The sequence below is a fragment of the Sander lucioperca genome, chromosome 23, assembly GCF_008315115.2.
Source record: "Sander lucioperca isolate FBNREF2018 chromosome 23, SLUC_FBN_1.2, whole genome shotgun sequence".
NCBI lineage: Eukaryota > Metazoa > Chordata > Actinopteri > Perciformes > Percidae > Sander > Sander lucioperca.
The window spans coordinates 19804471-19826694 of NC_050195.1; the positions used below are offsets into that span (position 1 = coordinate 19804471).

The following is a 22224-nucleotide window of genomic DNA, read 5'->3' on the forward strand; positions in this document are numbered from 1 at the left end:
AGAAGATGGAGGCAGAAGAATGGAAAGCAAATCCCATTGTTTGGGGTTATTTCATCCCACTGAATTTCTTTTTCTCACTTTGTTTCGCTCTCTTCTCACATTCCTCCCCAAATGCACTGTGGGTATGTGGCACGCTATCAAAAGCATATGTAAGTGAAGCAGCGCAGAACAAAATCCCTATGATGTCCTCCTCATACCCACATTGTCTTTTGATTATTCTACAATCATTTTATATCTGTAGTATCTGTATCTAAGTTGAAAAGGAAGGGAAGGCTTAATAACCCCATAATATACAATACTATAGCTGCTCAGAAACCACAAGGCAAAATGTGTTTTAGGCGATTTGAAAACAAGCTTGCTCATTCTTCATTTGTTCTCTTGTGCTCTAATGGCCCCCAATATCCCAGTTTTTACCAAAAATAATTAACAATGAAATTCAAATTTAAGGTGAACTAGACTATTAGAGCAACTCTACTCCACTCCATTTCTGAAGCAGTAAATGTAGCCCCTCAATCTCTCTCAGCTTTTACTGTCAGTCAGAGAGCACTCAGTCATCTCCGTGCATCAGGCCCACAATATTGATTTTTCCACCCACTGAAACAGCCGCATGAACATAAATTTTGCATGAGGCTTTTACTCGCGGCCTCCACTTTGGTCTGACGACACATGATGGGACCATGAACACGCTGTAATAACCCAGTCTCTCCTGCCAGGCAGACAGGCTCTTTTTTTAAGAGGGTGGGGGTTTGGCACCTTCTGGACTCTGAAGGACAAAAGTGAGGGTGCCCTTACTGGGCATCACAGTATTACATACTGCCCACATAGTGTTTGAAGTCAGGGGGGAATCTCTCAATGTATACAAGAAATCTATTTTGTTGTGTCATTAATTTGATTTAAGAAAGTGTTTGAGGCGTAGTATAGTTGAATATAGTTAAATGCTTTCCCTTTAGAGGAATACTGAACATTTAAACCATTGAAACTTCCAGGAAATGCATAAAAACAAGAATTACCTACATCTTGATGTTTCTAATCATAAATCTTAAACGTTAATCAAATGCTTCATTGTGTTGTTGAATAAGGTTTTGTCCTAAAGAACCAAATTTTTAGCTTTAGATTAAGAGCCATGGAGGGCCAAGAGTCTACAGGTTTTTCTTAAAATCAGACAGTGAACCAACTAATTTCACTGATTTACAAACTTTAAAGGAGAATTCCAGTCGATTTCAACACGTAGCTCTGTTGTTTGTAAATTTGGAGTGCTGTCAGTAGCAAGAAAAACGAAAACAATCGGTGCTGCCTACACCGTGTTATCCCCTGCTAGCTTTAGCACCCAACAGGCTTAAACAGGGCAAGTTTTAAACTTGTTTTTAGCCTCTTAACATGTTCAAAATGTCATTAAAAGTGCCTACCCATGTGAAGTGATTCCTTCCGAGTGAACACAGTGAATCTGACTGCAGTAGATGTGAAAGAAATGCATGAAAGTGCTGCTAATTCAGCTCTGTTTAGTTCCAGTGTTGAGACGGCAGTTAAGAGTGCTTAGGGACCGTCTACAAACTACAACACAGAAAAGAGATACAACAAAAATATGTAGGTTATTAATTTAATGATTCAATAAGGTAGTGTCTCCAAACTTACCTCAATTATAACTTGTCTCCTGCTAGTTGTAATACAGCATTTACTTTAAAAAAAATAAGCATATGCCTATTTTTGAAAATATGTTTGCATCTCTTTTCAGTGTTGTAGTTTGTAGACGGTCCCGAAGCAATCCTTGCAGTATCAACACTGGAACTAAACAGAGCTGAATTGGCAGAACTTTTATGCATTTCTTTCACATCTACTGCAGTCCGATTCACTGTGTTCACTCGGAAGGAATCACTTCATATGGGTAGGCACTTTTAATGACATTTTGAACATGTTAAGAGGCTTAAAACAAGTTTAAAACTTGCCCTGTTTAAGCCTGTTGGCTGCTAATGCTAGCAGGAGGATAACACGGTGTAGGCAGCACCGATTGGTTTCATTTTTCTCACTACTGCCAGCACTCCAAATTTAAAAACAACAGAGCTACGTGTTCGAATCGACCGGAATTCTCCTTTAAAGCACAGAGAGTTCAATAAACTTAAATTAAAGTGGCTATATGTAACTTTCAGTTTGTGTTGATGCCAGCGGCCCCTTTGGACAAAAGCGATAGTGTTTTTACCGCACATCGTAAAGGACTTTTCTTTACGGTGCTGTATTACCCACTGCAGATTACTGTGTTAGCGTTACTGGGATGTTGTATAGTTGCAATGAAGTAGTATAGTTTTGCTCAGACAGAAAATCATTCATTTACAATAAGAGAATACGTTACAGATGCCTCGTTGCATTTCAAGTGTTGCATACGGTAACTTTGGATGCCTCGTGAGCTAAACCGGGTATCACTGTCACTGTATTAGGAGCCAAAGCAATAAGAGTTTGTTGTAGCAACCAACTTAATAATAACTTAGATTTATATAGCGCATTTCATGAAACCCAAGGACGCTTTACACAGGTACAGGGGGACAAAGGAAAAGAAAACAGTAGGCCAACACAAACACAGACTGAAAGGAATAAAACGTCCATGCTAAATGGAAGGAGGACGTAATTGAATTAACCACATTGTGCAATCTAAAGTTATTTTATGTTTGAAATAGACATATTGCATACCTGAGGGCCAATTCGGGGTGGGTTTTGAATCATTAACAATCCCGTAATTGTCTCCATCTGTTGAAAGCCCGACCGAGTGTGACTCACATTTTCGCCCATCATGTCTTTCCCGTTTAGCTTTTAGTTCTTTGTTTATTTCCTTTTTTTCTCTGATGGCCCTGCCCCAGTATCAGCCATTACTACAGCAGATACTTTCTAAAATAAAATTAAAATACAATATGGCCTATATAAAGAAATCTCCTGCTACCCTTTACCTGGCTGGATACAATAACAGAGGCTTTTGCGGTGTTACGCCGAAATCTGTGACCCGTCAGATTTGTGTGCTCTGTAGCGCCGTCTACCTTCCGTAAATCATTTTGTGACTTTGCGGGGAAAATCTGACCAGGCAATGGCATTAATACAAACTATATAAAAATAGCGTTCTTTTCTCTCTTAGTCTCGTTTGCTGTTACAGGTCATTTATGATCATAGATGAAAAATTACACATTAAAAAGTTTAAAAGTTACATATAGTCACTTTGATTTATGTAGTCTTTAGTTTAAAAGAAAACATGCACACTCTCAGCCTCATTAGCACATAGTTTGATAGCGCAGGTCAGTATTAAAACGCTGCAATAATATCTATAAATCATGAAATTAAACTAGACCTTACTTTGCCTGGGACCCCCTGGAACTCTCTCAAGGGCCCCTAGAGGTCCCTGGACCACAATTTGGAAATCAATAACCTCGCGTAAGCAACACACAAAAGGGCAACATTATCGAGCACACAGGGATTTTCTTGTATGTGTAATATCTCCATGGAGACAATTTGATTCTTTGAAATGCTTCCCCCAGAGTGAGAATTCAACAACACAGCTTGATATTGCCTTGCATCACAAAGTGAAAGCATTATCTCTGGATCCCTACAAGCGATGTGGTTTACTCTCTAAAATCCTGTGGCTCCGTGACTCCACTCAAATCTTAAATGCCTACTTTTTTTTTTGTAGTCACTGAGTTCCCCCTGCAGCAGGACTGAAACAGTGATATTGCCTGCTGTGGCTCTGAGTAATGTTTTTATTCAGTTGTTCAGTAGTTCCTTTAACGTTTTATTTTCTCCATGTTTATTCCAGCCATCGCCAAGGCAGGAATCTATTTTCCATTCCTTTAACATGATTACCAATTGTATATACGCACTGGTAAAGGGAATGAAACACACATTTGTGTTCCAGGGTTAGGTACTTGTACTTTACTTGAGTATTTGCATTTTATGCCAGTTAATACTTCGAAATATTGTACTTTTTTCCTCCACTACATTTATTTGACAGCTACAGTTAAAGATTAAGCTTGTAAATACAAAACATATAACAGTCTTACAAAATATGATATAAATGTTATGAATATGTTATAAATTAAGCAACATATTCGACTTAGCTCCACCAACGACAACAGTAAAATGCTATATTAATGCATCAGTAATACTAATCCTATAAGATACTGCAATACATACAGTAATAATATAGCACTCACATCTGCCATTTTTTTCATTATGAGTACTTTTATTTTTAATATTTTAAGCGCATTTTGCTAATAATATAAAATTTTCAATGCAGGACTTGGAGTATTTATATCGCAGGATTGCTATTTTTACATGAGTGAAGAATCCTGCCACATTTCTTGGTTTTCTTTTTTTTTCATGTCTGTTCAAGAATATGCAAAAATCACTTTTGAGTCTGTTTACTTGTAAAGGTTTACAGTTTATAGGTTAAACAATTAATTTAGGAATTCAAAAATTGACAGATTGAGCATTAATGAAAATAATTCATGTTTTGTTACAAGGACGAGTGTTATCAAAGTGACAAACGGAGATAAAAGTTAACAGTGAACTAGGGAAATGAGTGCAGAAACGGTGATGTTATCCACTTCATCAGTGTGCGAGTGCTCCGATCTAATCCACAGAGTAAAAATGACCTTCCATTGACCACCTTTGTAATTACCAGATCTCATAGAGGCTAAATCTCCTTACCTCCAGTGGAGTAATTATCAGTGTGACTCTTTGAAAAGCCAATTGAGACAGTGGTTTATGGACTCCCATAGTGGAACGTGTGGCAGAGCAGTAATGGGGAGCTTGTTTGTCCCCTCTCACCTCTCTTGTTAGAGAATGACAGCTGTGTTTGGACTAGAGCAGTTCTAAAAAACACAGGGTGAATCACATTGGACAATTTTTATTAACTTCTGCCAGGCTCATCCGCAGCTTCTGATTAGCTCTTAATTTACAGCACGCCTAAATGATGCCAAAGACATTCAGACGGTGTAGCAGTTAGGGCTGATTTTCTGTTCTCCGTATAATTATGTATCTGTGCTTAATAGAAGAGGTGATGCGCATATTCCAACACCAACTATTTCTTTATTAGGAAAAGTACTCAGTGTACACATACTTATCTTATATAGATTTTATTCATCCTTGTTAACTCAATACATTTTCTTCAAGGTTTTTACATAATTTCCTTTTTGAGTCCCAGAAAACTTGAATTCCTTCGATATCTGCCTTCTTCTGACCGTACTTGATGCTGTGTGGAGCACACACAGTTTAATGCCGTGAAAGATAGTCAAAGTCCTTTTGTGTAGATGTGATTATTGGTACACTGCATTTACTCTTCATGTTGGCCTTGGCTGGGCCTTTTCTTAAGGCTATATTATGATGGGCACCTCTCCGTATAGGCCTTCAAGGCTAAATGCATCAATAGATATTTAATGCTTTTAATGCTATGCATTTACAGCTGCAGTTGGTTTGAGGTGACAACATGTACTTTATGTAGTCTGTATCTTTGGTACAACTGCATCTCACATCATTTACATACATGCACATCACACACACTGTGCATTTGTGGCAGGTTTTCATCATTAATGTCCTGCACGTACCTCAAAGTTTAGGTTGAGTATCAATGTGGCAGATATGGTATGTACTGTAGGTGTGTAAAAATGTTGGCTTCTGTCCTGACTCCACCTGTACACAAACATGTACACACACAAATGATATATAAGATAACTCTTAGGGAATAGTTGTTAAAGTAGGCGTTGTGCATTGAGAGGAAAACAAGGAGTCGAATCAACCCTAGAGAGGAAAGTGCTGTAAATGGGGGGTTGGCAGGGACTACTGAGATAGCGCTGGTAATGAGAGAGCAGGCTGCTTTCCTCCACCTTCACTCCTCAACTGCACAGGAAACAAAAATAGCATTTTGTCTGACGAATGAGCCAGCTTTGACCTAGCCTTTCGACCTCTGACAATCAGTCTTGCTTCGTCCTCCACTACTTCAGAAGCCGGGGCCGGGACAGTCAAAGATAACAGTTGATTTCTACTGTGGCACTAAAGCAAAAAAGAAAGAGAGATGGCAGACAGTTTCTCAAAGCACTGAGGTTGGAGGCCGTAGACTTCTCAGTGCATGGTGTACAATAGTCCCAAGTGATTGTTGTTAAATGGTTAAATGGAGCACAAAATGCCACAGTACAGCTTGTATCTGATCATTTAGCTGCATGACTCTCTTATATGATCTGGCCCATTCCTCATTATAAACATTAACATAGGCGAGTTATGACAACAGTGAAAGTGGGACCCTTGCTCTTACACCCTCAGGCGTGATGATCAAGTGGGAGCGCTGCTTGCATCGCTTCGTGAATATGAAACACAACAAAGAGACAGTGGGAGATATAATGAGCACTATAGGATCCCGGCACTCTTTTGCCCTCTCTCCATCATAAGTGAAGCTACCACTCTCATCCTCGGCACTGTGTCTGCTGGAGTAAGGAGGACAAACAATTAGCTGAGACAAGCTGTTTGGATTATGTGCTCAACCAAAGCAATCAGACAGCTGTGGTTAAAAGAATGAGCTTCAAAATGCCAGTTGCCCCGTAAGAGAGGAAGGGAGGGTCAGTGGTCCTGACAGTCTTAACAAGATGACAGAATTTATAAAGCACTGCTGTTAAAGAATATAGTACCTGCGGTGTAGCCCTTATAATAAGGCCACATGGGGCTTCTTTCATATTCCCTCTGTATTTGTTTTCTTTTGCCTCTTATTTTTTGTTGTACCTCTTGTTCCTCGGCGTAATGGTTGGCGCTGCAGGAAATTCTCCAGTTGTCTTTGATCTTCGCCTGGTTTCGATAATTTTTTGACAGAAATCTCATTTTACCCCCCTTTTGTTTTCTCAGTCTTTGTTCCCTTTTATTCCATCTTTAAATAGGGCTCAACATTTTGTCGTTGCGAAGTTGCAAAGGGGAAAAGAGCCGGTCCTGTCAGGGGCTTGGCGCTTGCTAGACAACTTGCCCAAACATTTCAAGTGAGAATTGGACTCTTGCCGTTTGCACAGGTGATATATAATTCATGATGGGGTTGCGAGAGAGGTGTCAATGTGTCAGGAGGTAGAAGAAATGTAAAAGTGTACTGTTTACTGGCCAAGAGACGCTGGCTTTCTTTTGCTGCGCTTCTGCACAGTGAGGAAAGAGGAGGATGATCTGATCTTCATCAAATGTTCATATGTGCCTGTCCTGGAGTCGTAGTGACCACACTAATCAAAGACTTGTCTGCCCTGATGTTTTATTCATCTTTTATGAGGCAACCATACTTAAATTATTTAAGTGCATTGATTCTGTATGTATACAAGCTTGTCTACGCCTGTGTTCACAATTGCTTGGCTGCATTATCAATATATGTTCACAAACACTCTTTTGTTATTCAGTCCTTTGTGTTTCAAGTCATTTTAATAGTACATTGTCTATGTGCTTTCTCATAATGCTGTAGATTTTAGGTTGTAGTGAATAGTCTTTCAAGATATATATATATATATATATATATATATATATATATATATATATATATATATATATATATATATATATATATATATATATATACATATTTAAATAAGTCTTCTTTAAATCTTTTGAGAAAATGTATGCAGTCAGTTATAATGTTTTACTTTTTAATCTTTTAATTGTCCAGTTGGATTGCTTTACACGATTCTAATCTAATGGGCCGTAAGATAATGCACAATAAACTTATTTTTCAGTGAGCAAGATTGATTAATTTAGAACTTCTAGACAGTATTTATAGTATGCTTTACTCTGTGTCTATCTTGCTTCTTTTTTTTTTTTTAGATAATTTTTTGGGGCTTTTCCCTTTATTAGATAGTGACAGTGGATAGACATGAAAAGGAGAGAGATGGGGGATGACACGCAGCAAAGGGCAGCAGGTCGCATTTGAACCCGCGCCGCTGCAGGACTCAGCCAACATGGGGCGAACGCTCTCTCTCTGGGTGAGCTAGAGGCCGCCCCGTCTATCTTGCTTTTTAATCATAGACATAATACTTTCAAAATGTTCTCATCATTTATTATGGGCCCCAGTTTAAGTTAAATCTGTTACACTCCATAACACTTTCTTTCTTTAGTGCAGTCCAGTGTGTGAAGTCTAGTAAAACCTCTCAGCTTGTATTATTCTTTTAATCCACAGAAAATTATGTTGGATCCTGTCATGGTAATCTGTTGTATTTATCATTTTGTTTTCTATACAAAGCTGTAACATCACAGAGTCAAAGGCAAGAGATGAATTGTCTGTAGGTCATTTTAGAAACAATATATTCCAAAATTTAAAGTAATTTGTGTGTGTGTATATATATATATATATATATATATATATATATATATATATACACACACACACACAAATTACTGTATATATATATTGCCCTTTGCATTTAGAATGACCTGTAAATAAAATTGTTGTCACTTTATACATACTGTTTTTTCTAGAATATAGTTTCTTTTAAGGATTTGTCTGCTGTGTTTGACTGAAAAAAGAGCTTTCTGAATATGAGCGCAGATATAAAAAACACTTTTCTGTGTGGAAACTCAGTTTGTCCTTTTTTTCTATTTAAGGAGCTGTGAAGGTCAGCTTAGATGTTGTTTTTTAGCCCAATAGTATTACGGTTGATACTGACATTATTTGTTGTCTGTGTTGTGGTATGGATTTATGTGTGAACTGATAGAAGATCCACCACATTCTGCATTCAGATGTTTATGAGTAAACTGCCATAGCAAATTACCATGAAGTTGAGGTGCACCTGCACAGTGTTCACCAAGATATTTTTGTATTTATTTTGTATTATATTTGAGGTGGACATTCTGGGTCCATGGGAGTATTTGCATGTTGGTCTGTCTGCAGTCTGGCTCAGCTTGAGTGTTAACTGGGTTTTTTTAAACACATTAAAAATGTATAAGCATTTAAATGTAGAAATTAGGTTGCAATGACGTGCCATTATTGGATCCAATTAGTTAATGGGTTTATTTCTGAAGTCTTCCAGTGAAGATGGATGTCTCTTTCCTATGAGATTTTAAGCCATTAAACCAAAGATTCTGACATTCTCCAAGTGACAATGAAGACTTTTGGCTCCAGAGAGAGCAATTATATCAGCCAGGCATGATAGCTTTGTCCTCCAACTAGCTAAATTAAATTCACTGACTCTATCATGCAGGCTAAAAACCCTGGAGGACCTTGTTGTGGCTCCATGCAATTTACATCTGTCTCTCACTATTCACCCTATGCATCCCACACCTCCATGTGTATATCTATCTGAGGTGTGAGCATATTCTTCAAATAATGAGGGCTTCATGTTTAAGTGCTAAAACACAGGCTGTCAGTCCAAACTCATTTGTGTATGTTGCACTCTATTTGGAGAGTTCAGGTCTCCAGCACAAAGAAGAATCAAACAACTCGCTGTTCTTTCATCAACAGCTACCTCATCACTGAGCTCCCAGCTCCAACACCTGCAGCAACTCCAACAGATGCAGCAGCACCACCACCAGCAGCAACAGCAGCAGCAACACCATCACCAACAGACCCTCTCCCACGCCCAGAACCAGCTGCCATCCCAGCATCACATAACCCCGCCCAGCCAGCAGCTGACCTCTGTCCCCTCTCCAGGCTCTACCTGCTCCTCCACCTCTGGACAACCGCAGCACTCCCCGCCGCACCGGCCCAGCCAGTCACCGGCCCGCAGCCTTCCTTCGCCAGTCACCCCACCCATGTCTTTACCGGTGAGTCCATCAACTGCACCAATCCAACTCTTTGGGATTCAGATTCATTAGACAATTTACATTTAAATAGCCATGAACTTTTTTGTGTGTTGTTCGTGTTTTCATCTTAGAGCTTTGACCCTTTCAGTGTATTTTCAGTTCATGAAAGTTAATTGTAAAATTGTGGTTGCTTAAAATGTCTTGTTCAGCATTTGGTGCATGCACCTTGCTAACCAAGCTCGATAGCTAGCCCTAGCGTTAGCTGGTTACTTTAGTTTAGCACTCCACCCTCTCATCCAAATATGGTCACTTCTGGCTCTAAAAACCAAGATGGCGATGGCCAAAATGCCAAACTCGAGGCTTCAAAATGGTAGTTCACAAACTAATGGGTGACGTCACGGTGGCTATCTCCACTTCTTTTATACAGTCTATGTATGCAACTGATTGGAATCAGTAACATGAGTCACCTCTTGGCTGTAATTTGAGATGATCTTACTCCAACTTTCTTTTTAGGCTTGTACAAATTTTAAATATATATTATTTATTTATTTTTTGCGTGAAATTACCAAGAAACAGTATTTAATTTGGATTGGTTACTTCTGACTAATAACTGATTTCATTAATCCAATATGTCCACCTGTATCAACAGCAATACAGATCCAGTATGCAAGATTGGTGCTTTGCTTTTTGCATATTTACGCTCACTATTGTACACAGATAGGCTCTCAGAAATGATTAACTTCCTTTTGCCTATTCATATCATTTTTCATGGACACAATAAATTAAGTTCATCACGAGAACCATAAAAATACCTATCTAGTTACTTACTACAAATTAGATTTGTAATTCCTGTAATTCTCCACTAAAAGAACCAAAGTGCTTAAGCAGTCAACACAATGCTTGATTCTCTGTCAGCACTTGATCTTTATCAAGTGGCAGCATTTGAATGGAGGCTGGCAGCTCTTCTGTTTATGTGGAGCTATTAGAATATGCATCTTGTTGCTGAAGCCTTGACGTACTTGAGCACATCAAACCTCACAACTAGACAAGAAGCACGACTCGCATCCTCTTTCGGCAGATTCAGGAGGGATTCTGAGGTTATCTAACCTTGGACTTTCTGGCTGTAATCAGCCCCTTAATCTTTGCTGCTCTTCCTACTCAACCTCCTTTTTAGTCACTTTGTCCGTCCATCCATCTCAGCCCTTCTGTCTGTCTGGCTGTCACTGTGTGACGATAATAACCTATTTTATATCCCTGTGGTTTCATTTCTGGTGGAGACTGGCCAGGGTCGCCTTTCTGTCCCTGGTCACATTCATCAGCGTCAGACCCTTATTGGGTTGTGGTGCAACCTTCTTTATGGCCAGGATGAGTTGGGCTATTTGTTTCTCCCCTTGCAGCCCTCTCCGGCCCTGTCATGGCCTAGTGAGACTCAGCAGGAAAAACAGCCTCTGGATTTAATGGGCTCCAAAGGCTAGTCGCTACATCGCACCAAACACATTGTCCAGTCTGACTATGGATACAAGGGCTACTGACCAACATACAGATTCACACATTAAGCTTGCATCAACGTACAAATACCTTGGATAACAGATACACTACAATCAGACTATCCAACTCATAAGTCTCTGATTTAATAGGAAACCACTGCTTTGTTGACTATCCTAGAATCTTTTTTTCTCTGACTCACAAAGTAAGCAGACTTAGAACAAGCAGCACTGCATTGATAAGACTGAGACACTTCGCTTTATACAGATTGTCTTCTTCTAAAAGAAGCAGTGAGGCTGATTATGATGGCTGAGGACAGACCTCCCTTGAGGGGGGCCAAAGAGGCCACATCAAGTATCATTAAGATATTGCCTCATCAAATAGGATTATGGAATGTGTGTTTGTGTGTGTGTGGGCGAAGCAGAATGGCCATAAAAGGTTTAGTTTCTCTGGGTCAGTGCTGGTGTTGTCAAAGAGTGTGTCACCCAGCAAGGGGCTCGCCCAAGGACAGGTCGCAGCCTCAGCACCCACTCAAGGCTGCAATAGGATTTAAAATGTAGCTCCGCCTCTCTCCACCGCCTAAAGTTTTTAATTCGGGGAGACTCCCTGAGCAGAGACTTTCTCACAAACACACGTGAATTGTCACCGTGATCTTTCTTTTGTTTGTTTTAATTGAAAACACAGAAGGGCATTTCTGGTGTTTCCACGCTTCACCCAGAGGAACTGGTCTGTGCAGTAAAGTCGAGTCATAATTACCATAATACAATCAACATTACACAGATAACACCCCTATTTCCTACTGTCATTATTCAGACGTGCAGAATCACCCAGCCGTTCAACTATTTGCTGAAAATACAGCACAGAGCTGCAGAGAGACAAACACTCATTATGTTCCAATTAATGTCCCATTGTAATTCTCTTCTCATGGGAGGTGTGTGATCTGCTTCATAAACCCTTACTGAGGAAATCCTGAGCATTCATTACATCCCTAGTGTTTTTAGTGTTTGGTGTTTCTAATTTGTGAAAAACAGAATTCATTATTGGCTCATTAATATCCCGATTAGAATAAGAATCACACCACAACAGACTGTGTCCCCTTGAGTCAATGGTCTCTCAGATTACTGCAGCTAATTTGGTTAAACAGAGTAAGAATTTACCTTTCTACCCCGCCCACAGCCTCTCTGCTCCCCAACATGCAGAGTACAGTGAGATGTTGCCTGTGGCTGCCTGAAATAGCCACCACAGGGATGACAAATAGACGAGGGGAGATTATGAAATTTGCTTAAGTGTGTTAATAGGCTGATTGCGGGAGCCCGCTGGATTTTGCTGGAAGTTGATTGATTAGAGCTGCAGGTTTTTTCCACGCCCGGAGAGCTCAGGGATTTGACGGGGTAAAGGCGCTCGCCAAGTCTGTTACACCGGAATTGATCTTAATTAGATCTGAAAGACCTGCCACAGCAGAATGGTCGCGGCGATTAAAATGAAAAACAGGAGAAATTACTGATCAAATTAATCATAATGTCGGGCTACAGCTGTAGGTTTGGTGTAATTTGCCACTCCAGTGAGTTACATCAGCCCAGGCAGGGAGAGGAGAGGTAGTACATACTGATCCGTGGCAGCAGGAAGCTTAGGCCAGCCTGTCAACTCTCTTATTCCAGTTTGTACACACCAGACCCTCCTGACCCTGCTGCGCCATCCAGTGGAGCCCCAACATCTCTCTCTCTCTCTCTCTCTCTCTCTCTCTCTCTCTCTCTCTCTCTCTCTCTCTCTCTCTGTGGCTCTGATCTAATTAGTCACTTTTTATTGTTGTTGTTTTTAGCCAAATCCTTCTACATTATGTCTTTCTCCCTACGGGAGCAGCATCTTCAACACTGAGCAGTCTCTACATTGCTCTTGTCATGGCTGTCTTGTCACCGGCATGTTGTGTGTTAGCTAATAGCCTCTGACCTTGGTCCAGTGTCTGACTGCCTGGTTTTTGGGGGGCCTGACGGAGAAGGAAGTGTCCTGTCTTCCTCCTCAGTCAGACTCCTGCCGTCTGTCTGTGTGTCTGTCTCTACTCCCCTTCGCAGTCGTCTCCTTGATCGCTGTCAGAGCCCCACACTGGGCCTGTCCACTCTCCAGCCGCACACTCATAGGGGTAATTACAGCCTAGAGGCCTGCCTCCCATCCCTGTGCTCCACAATTTACCACCAAAGCATCCACAGACATCTCTCTTCTTCCCCACTGCACCCCGACATCACAGGACCGCAGGGCCTCAGACCCACAAGTGCTGCAATTACCTGAGACTCTCCACTATCCTTTTCTCTCTGTCTTTCTCTCTCTCTCTCTCTCCTCACTCTCTGTTGCTCTCTCTCCTCCCCCCCTGCTCCCCCCCGCTCCCCTCTCCACCCCTCACTATTCCCTGGCAATCAGCCTTCATTAGAAGCCTCTGGTGAAAACCCATCGTCACCAAGGTCAGCGGCTGCCAACCACAGCGGCCTTTCAGAGGCCTAGCTGTCTGCACTCTCCATCTGTCCTTGCCATTCTCCCCTCCTCCTCCCATTCACTCCACCATCCTCCTCAAGTCTCTGGCCCATCTCTGCTGCTTTTGTCTCCAGCTGAGGCCCCTTCAGACACTCATGTCACTGTTTTACGCTGCAGTGCACTTTTACTTAGGTCAACCGCTGTTAAAATCACCACCGTCCAATTTGCTCCAAATGTGTCTTTTTTTATGGGCGGTTTTTCCCATTATATTAACATGTGTATTAAATGACCCTTGCACATTGATTAATTGATTTTCCAGATCAGCTCCACGTCTATTCAATTTAGCGAAACCTGCCGCCATCATTCCATGGGGTATTAAATCAAAATTGAAATGACAAGCTCAAATGTAGACCAAATGGCTCATACTGTGGCTTGTCGATGAAACTGGCAACGCTTAAGTTGAGGAAAGAGTCCATTATCTATTGAATGTCTCATAACTCACCTGTGTGTCTGGTTTGAAAAAAGATTTTAGAGTTCATTAATAGAAATGTTACAGATGTTTTTTAACTGACTTCTTGCAATAAACTACTTTGTGCAACTCCAAAACACATTTTGATTGCTTGTGAAAGCCAAACAAATTCCTGTTGGTCAAAGTCACAAACATAATTTTGTTTGCTTATTCAAGGTTGTTCAGTTAGAGAACTGAGGTAGTAGTAAAGTGCTGGGCCATGCCTATTAATAAGGGCATGAGGGCTTATTCTGATATTGTTTAGACAATTTGATTTTAGATAAATAATCATTAAAAATGTGGATATAATGACTAAGTGGTTAAAGGCAAATAATAAGAACAGCTCGAATCAAGAAACAGCTAGAAAGAACAATCTGGTAAGTTCAGAAAATGACATCACTTTACTGTAATGCAGCTTTCAAAACCAGGAGAAGACGATATCTAGTCTCATATCCTGATAGTGATATATTGTCAATATATTGCTCAGCCCTACATTAAAAAAATATTTAGTTTTTCTCAAAAAAAAAACATTCAGACTGCCATGTTGGGAGATACATTTTCAGAAAACATAATTAATCATGTAAATGTAAAAAAAAAAAATTAACTTAAAAGTGGAAAATGGCTTAGGGGGGAATATGGATTCACGGTCTCATTACTTTCTAAAATCCAGGCGTATTCTTACATTTAACATTAATCTTTAAGTGAAGGGAAAAATCTGAGTCCATTATCCACAATAACACCTGTTTTAAGTGTTTCTAATAAAACTTTTAAATATGTATAAATTGTATGTGGTGCCAGGCTGTGTGCTGCTAGTTTTGGTTGTGTGGTTTAGAGCATGAACAGGCCCTCAGCTCTCCAGCAGCTCAGCCTAGCCTCTTATTAATGCACAGGAGAGCCGGCTCTTAAGAAGGCAGAAAATTGCCTTACATAACAAGCGCTCCACAATTTAGAAATACAAATGTGCACTGTTGACTGAAGCAGAAAATAAGACTGTTGCCCATCAACAGAACCACATTTCATATGAATAATTATAAAGCATGGGAGCTAGATGAGGAAAACAACCTGACCATGACAGCTCTACTACTTTTATTTACTATAAATGAGGGATTAGGCAGGAAGGAAATCTACAGACTTAAGGACCAACGATGAGCCCTGAATTTATAAATAGGAAGAAACTTAAATGTATCATATCATCATTCAGAAGGATCATTTGGAAAACTGTGGAGGCTCTCTCAATTCTAAAATTACACCTACAGACGGCACTTGCACTTACTTTTTGGCTTTTCTGGTTTTGTTGTGTTTTCAGACCTCACCTCAGTTGATATTTTCTTCGCTTTTTGAGGTCTGCGATTCTTCTAAACATGGCCCGCTACTCTCATGGTGGGCAAAGGGCTTCCAGCTCCACCACCCCGCAGAACACCCAGCAGAAAGGCACAGCTCCCTGATCAGCCCACATGCACATTGGGGGTAACACGCATTAGACGCCCACAGGGGAGCCCTGAGATGGAGCACCAAGCCAGGGCCACCTAACAGTGGATAAGGAATAGGGTTTCTTTAATTATGAGGCAGGGCTGTGACATTGAGTTCCCCCCTTCCTCCTCCACCAGGCTCCCAGACACTGTCTAAGTGCTCCGCTCCGCTGAGGAGGCCAGTCCCCCCGCGGGGCGCGATTCCACTGCCTGTAATTTCTGATGCCCATTAGTGACCGCAAACAGAGCACCGGTTCACACAAGGAATACAGCCGAGCAGCGCTGCCACGCTGTAAAAAGACCCTTCTAATGCAATGTTATTGCATTATGCCCTCCTCATAGACCAAGTCAAAAGGCCCATTTGTGGTCCCTGCAGAATATTATCAGAAATTCTTCTCCAAAGAGTTTTCAGTCATGGTTAGCGGAGACTAGATTTGGTATATATTTTCCATGTATAGTTGGCTGCGTAAATAGAAATTCCTCTAAACTCTGCTACCCTGAACTCTATGAGGAGCATTTTGCGTTTTTATTATTTTCCTGGTGGGTGATTTTATGCCGTTTTTCATTATGGGAATGTGCAATTGATGCAGTTTTGTAAATGGACTCAACTAGAATGCAAGAACAATGCATTTTCTTAAGTCAACTCCTTAAGCAGGAGAAGCTCAGAAGTCAAAACTCAAGGAATCAATACAAATACGGCTGGTAAATGTCGTCAATTCATCTCTCCACTTGTACTGATTTAGCTTGTGCCAACGAATGTGTGTATATTTTGGAGAAAAAGAGAGAGAGAGACCATGAAGCAGAGAGACATAGAGGGAGGGGAGGGAGGTGGATTTATTGATCAAGGGTGACCACATCTTAGCCACAGAGCCCCTCTCTCGTGATTAATCTTAGGGCTTAGAGTTGGCCAATGACACATGACAGGCCTCCCCCTCAAACTCCTCCATTTCTCTTCATTACTGGCCGTATTTTTGGACACCACAGTGGAGAGTAATCATTTACCTTTATTGTGTTTATAAAGCTGCGGCATGGATGACCCTTCCTATATTGAATTGAGGACATCAAAAGATCACCGGACATTGATTAGAAGGATATTAAAGTCATTCAAATGCTATATTTATATGTCACACAACAGCAGAGTGAAAAGAGAAGCCATTTCCAACTAAATGAAAATGAATGGGATGTAGTCGCTGCAATGGAAACAAAACTCTTAAAATCATACAATATGTTTTATTACGTATTGAATAATTGAGGTAATTGTCATCCAAAGAGAGTTTTCAATAATACACCAAAATAATAGTGTTCATAATGTCTTTATAGTCCAATCGCATGACTTTAATGATTTTTATTTTTCATTTTCTCACAGCAACCAAAAAACATAGCCATGTATCCACTTCAAAGTAATAGCCAGAGCAGCAGTAGATTTACTACAACACAGGTTTAACGCTGCTATGATTTCCAACCCAACACAGGTATGGTACAGAAATAACTGCACCAAATATGTCACATCATGAGCTGAAATGGTCAGCACTTTTCTGTAGATATTTAATCACCAAGTAGTTTCAAATTTAATACATCTGGAAACAGCTAAATATTATAGATCATTCTTCAGGAAGAGAAATAGTGTAAGAAGAATGTAGTATAACTTATATTTGTACCATGGAGTGTCCCCTAACCAGAGGAAATACATTGCTGCTGTGATTGATGACAAAGAACCCACTCTGAACCTCTGTGCCTCACAATTATCAACAAATGGGCTGGAGCAGATTTTATGTAATGATTAAAGCTGCTGTTAATTTCACATGAGGGTAATGAGAGGGGAGATTGACGGCCACTGTCCGACACTCCATCATCCCTTTATAGTTAGTTTAAACGTTTTCACGACTCTTTTCCTCCTTCATTTGCATTTTGCCTCATTAGATATGGCCATTTCTGAGGCAGCCTGCGATATCCATTTCCTGGAGTTAATACATTTTATTTGATCAGCCAAACCTCCTCAGTTAACTAGCTGTCATTCTGCTGTTTCATATGACATCACTCCATTAGCACCCACCATGCCACCTCTACATTCAGCCCGCTGCCACCACCATCCCTCCACTGCCTTAAGCAATTACAATGTCCAACCGTCTCCGGATGCAGCGTTATTGTATTCTGCCGGGTGTTATCTGCCCCAGTTGTTCTATCCGTCTTTCACTTCCCAATATTTTTTCTCAAGAATGGCTCTTTTTGGGGTTTATTTTTCACAACAGCTGGAGCAGAGGCCCAGTGGTGAGCAATAGCCAGGGCTCGGAGGACTCAGAGTGCACAGCCACAGTGCGAGGCCCCGCTAACCAAGGGACCAAAGGTGTTTTGGAGGGCCTAATGGCATTTTGATGTTCATAAGCACAGCGGATGTGAGGGAGGGGAGACAGGGAGGTAGGGGAGAGGCCATTTTGGGGGAGGAGGGGGAGAGTCAGCAGAGGACTGTCAGCGGAAGACTAGCAGAGTCCTGACAGACAGAGAACGTGTTTTCTCATGTCACAGCTGATTACATTCACTCCGAAGTAGGAAAAGAGCAGGGAGCAGACAGAGATGTGGGGCCATGATCAACTAGGGAAACTTCCATGTTGTTCCAGAAGACATTCTTCTCTGAAACAATAGTGCTATTGACTGGTTTTGCCTACTTTGAAGCACTTTTGACTGAGTGGTAGTGTAAAGCATTGGCCGTCTCACATTTCCACCTGTAATCAATCTGAAAGACTTTTTGAAAAGGAAAATATGAATTTCTATTTCTTGACAAAAGTTTACATATAGCTGTTTTCTTTGTCAATTAAAAACTTACTGACCACTAATTTGCTGAATCATTCTCTGTGGTCTTATATTCGCTTGTCAAGTTTTCTCTGATATATTAGACAAATGTTTGATTCTGTTGTTGAATCATAGATGAGCAGAAACTAAGTGTTACACACCGCTGAAGCCTGAGCGTAGACAAATCTGCCCGCCTGCTGGTGTCTGCACTACGTTGTCCATTTATCTTTGCTCTTTTTTGTCTTGTGCAGGCCCCGAAAAAAAAGCAATTAAGTTTAAAACGGCCACATGAAAAGAGCAAAACCAAGAATAAACTCCAGTTAGTTTGTGTCAGACCATTTTAGTTGCGGGGACGCTATTTTTCCCTCTATTCCTGAGATTACACGGGTTGCTGCACCAGGTGACCCTCATGGTCAAACAGGCAACAGAGAGCCTGGCGGAGTTTAGATTCGCTCTGCCTTCATACCGTCCAGAGAAAAGATGCATTTTTAACAATTTGCAGGCTTTTTTTGTTCTTTCAGAGACACTTGTTTTGTGTTTGCTGATCTCTATCTAGCCCTTTATATTTGGCTATATTAAACTGTGATAGTGCCGAGGGAGATGGCAGTTGTGGTGACTTAAAGGTGACAAGATGATGTCACATAATATAATGGAGGATTGAGTGTCTTGACAAAATAAAACTGCAATGTTCTAATATTTCTACATGTTTTACTTAAATTTAACTATAACATTTCAAACATTTCTTCAACAAACACTGGCTTCAGTTTATATTTGTTATTCCAACACTGACCACACTGGTCTATGCTGCTGAAAATCCTCTTGACGCCCCTTTTCATGAAATGAAAAGATCGAAACACAATGGTTAACATGCAGGTTCTGCAAACTGGAAGATCACTGTTTATCTCCTCCTACACATGCAATCAGTACAAATGCTAGGCTAGGTCTGTCATTTTGTGCCTCCCGCCGAGGTGTTGAGAGGAGTCACCGTGGCGGAAAATCACCTGTTTAGGTGTTGAACACAGCCTCGCCTCTCCTTATTTCTGGCTCCCCTTCCAACTGCTATCCATATTACCCAGTGCCAGGAAGATGCAGCAATAAAGCCTGCTCTCTTTTCACCTAGATTTACCAGAATAACGTAGCACCTGAAAGGGCTATTATCGAATGAAACACAATGATAATATTTCAAATCAATCTGAAAGCTTCTCCCAACAACCAATCACTCACGCAATGACACCAAGCACAGCAGATTTTCAGGGAGACCTGGGGTGTGCTCGCCCGGGCAGATCACATTATCTGTGTGTTGATCTGTAACCTCTTTTTAGCTCAGTTTAACTGGCCATGTTGGAGTTTCTCAGTGTCTCCATTCACTATTACAACACCCATAATACTGGATTTTCACCAACATGGGTTAAAGACCCCCTTTATCAACACTTAAGAAGGCATTTTATATTCTGAAAACATAAACTACCACAACCAGTAGATAGTCCAGGTTTAATTTCTTCCTCTCAACTACTACTTTTACCATCATAAATGAAGAGGAAATTATCTGTGAGTATCAGTTCAGCACTGCCTCAAGAAAACTCACTACAAATTGGTCAAATCTTATTTTAGAATTTTGAAGATTGTGGTGTTAATGTGCATTCTACTTGCTTAGACATGTGTTGGCCAAATCCATTTTGGTATATCATTTTGATTACTATTTAAATAACACAAAACTCTTCCTATTCAAAACATGTTTTAACAACTAAGAAAATGACATTGTGCACTGCGAGATGTTTCAGTCTTGTGTTGCTGCCTTAAGCTGCTGCTCTTTTTAAAACATTTTCAACTAATTCTAAAAGCTTTTCAAAACAAGCAGCAAGTTCACATTTTTCTTTAAGTGGAAAAAAAGTCAAAGAGGATTGTTTCTTTTTCTGTCTCTTCAAACTAAATGTTACCTACTGCCATCTTTCACTATTAATAAATATGTGTTTATCACCACAGTCTGTACAGTCTCATTGGTTATTGTGGTAATAAAAACCAAAGCTATAATATAGCCATTTGTACATTTATCAGTATATTTGAGTTATATCAGTTATGGCTGGGTGACATAATTCTCACAATATTAATATTAAGGATATTATTCAAAATGGATAAATATCATGATATGGCAAATGTTTGCAAAATGACCAACATCTATCTCTCAGGCTTAATAACGGTTATTGTTTCATCCCATATTGCACTGTATATTGTAGTGAAATGAGTCAGGTCTCTACATGAATTAACATTTCACTATTTAGCAAAGCATACTCTGGGTAAAGGATGCATCATTAGGAGATTATTAAGACTAATCTGCAGCAGATTATTTTACAAGATGCCAGAGTAAACTCTTAAATCTGAGTTAGCATCAACTTCAGTGTAATGCAAACTACAGTTTTTATAAGATCCAACATCAGAAATGATTTAATGAACATATATAGTAATTTTCCTTAAGTGTTAAAGCCTCCAAATTAGCTTACATATTATCCCATAGTGCATATAAGTTGGGGAACTTACTATCAAATGTTCCAGCCTGAGGTTCTCTTGTTCCTTTTGCATGTAATGTCAGAATCAGCTTTGTGCTTTTCTAACATTAGAGACGTCATGATATCCGAAGGACGACTGTGCTGAACACATAAAAGACAATCTTGCGATTATCGAGGAAAAACTGGATGACTTTCAGACGAGGGGAGGCAATATCAATCACAGCCAATTTAAGGCCACCTACATGAAATATGATTTCATAAGACAAATGCAGTGTCATTCTTAATGTGCTTAACCTTTACTGTCAATGAAAAAGTATTGATCGCTCTGTGGCATTTTTTCATCATTTGATTTCAGAAAGTGTAATAATATATGGTGGTGGGCTAAGATAAAAGATGAATGGCAACTGAATGATTTCAGATGAACAAAGCTGAATTCCCTGCAGAGCACAGAGTGTGGAAAAATTGATGCTTTCAGGAAAATAATTTATTTTACAGCACATTGTATTTTACATAAACGTCATAAAACACAGGCAATACTTTTTTATATAAACTCTGCTTTTAATATCAGCAGTTTTGTTTGGATATGTTTCCAACCAGTATTAGCAGCAGGGAGCAAGCAGCCTGCTTCTAAGCAGTGTTTCTATTATTTCTCTATTCTGTTGAGTAATTGGGAGGTCTCCTATCTCTTCTTGGTCTTTGATCTACTTACTCAACCTAATAAGAATTTGCTCTGCTGCACTACAACCAAATCAGCAGTGCATTTTCAGCCCCCTAATAAGTGGTTAGCTTGATTTATATGGGTAATCTCGGCGATGTGGCGGGGCTCTACAACTTGTCCCTGATGCAAGCAGCCTCTTTTCACAACCACAGGCCAGACCATATGAGTCCATTATAGCGGGGCTAAAGATGGTCATTTTAACCCTCCTCTCCTTCAAAAGTAACCGTGTGCTTGTGCATTATGAAGCAGGATAAATTCTTAGTCGAAGTGTATTGAAGGGGTTGGCTATACAGTGATACATGGCCACACTGCGTGGCTCTAATGCGAAAGCGGGATGCTGTTGGGCCGTTGCTGCGGGTGGAGAGGCTTGGCTTGGCCCGTGGGGAGCCCCGGGGGCCAGAAGAAGCACTTACAGTGGTAAAATGGCCACTTATTCACAATCACCCTTCCGTTCTCACTGCTCCTCCCCACCCTTGAGCCTCCCACTGGGTTCAGGAGCACAGACCTCTGGGAACTGTATGATGGACTGCATAGCCCTCTCTCCTGGAATATACAGGCCTCACTGCAGTT

At 40.4% G+C, this 22224-nt stretch overlaps 1 protein-coding gene across 2 annotated transcripts in view; it reads left to right on the forward strand.

The window, feature by feature from the left end:
* The window catches only part of pou6f2 (POU class 6 homeobox 2), a 76572-nt gene that overhangs the window by 35191 nt on the left and 19157 nt on the right, over window positions 1-22224 (forward strand). For both annotated transcript variants that reach the window (XM_031292926.2, XM_035998215.1), the window contains one exon: window positions 9440-9741. In XM_031292926.2, the coding sequence (XP_031148786.1) occupies window positions 9440-9741 (302 nt within the window). The remainder of the gene's footprint in view (window positions 1-9439; window positions 9742-22224) is intronic.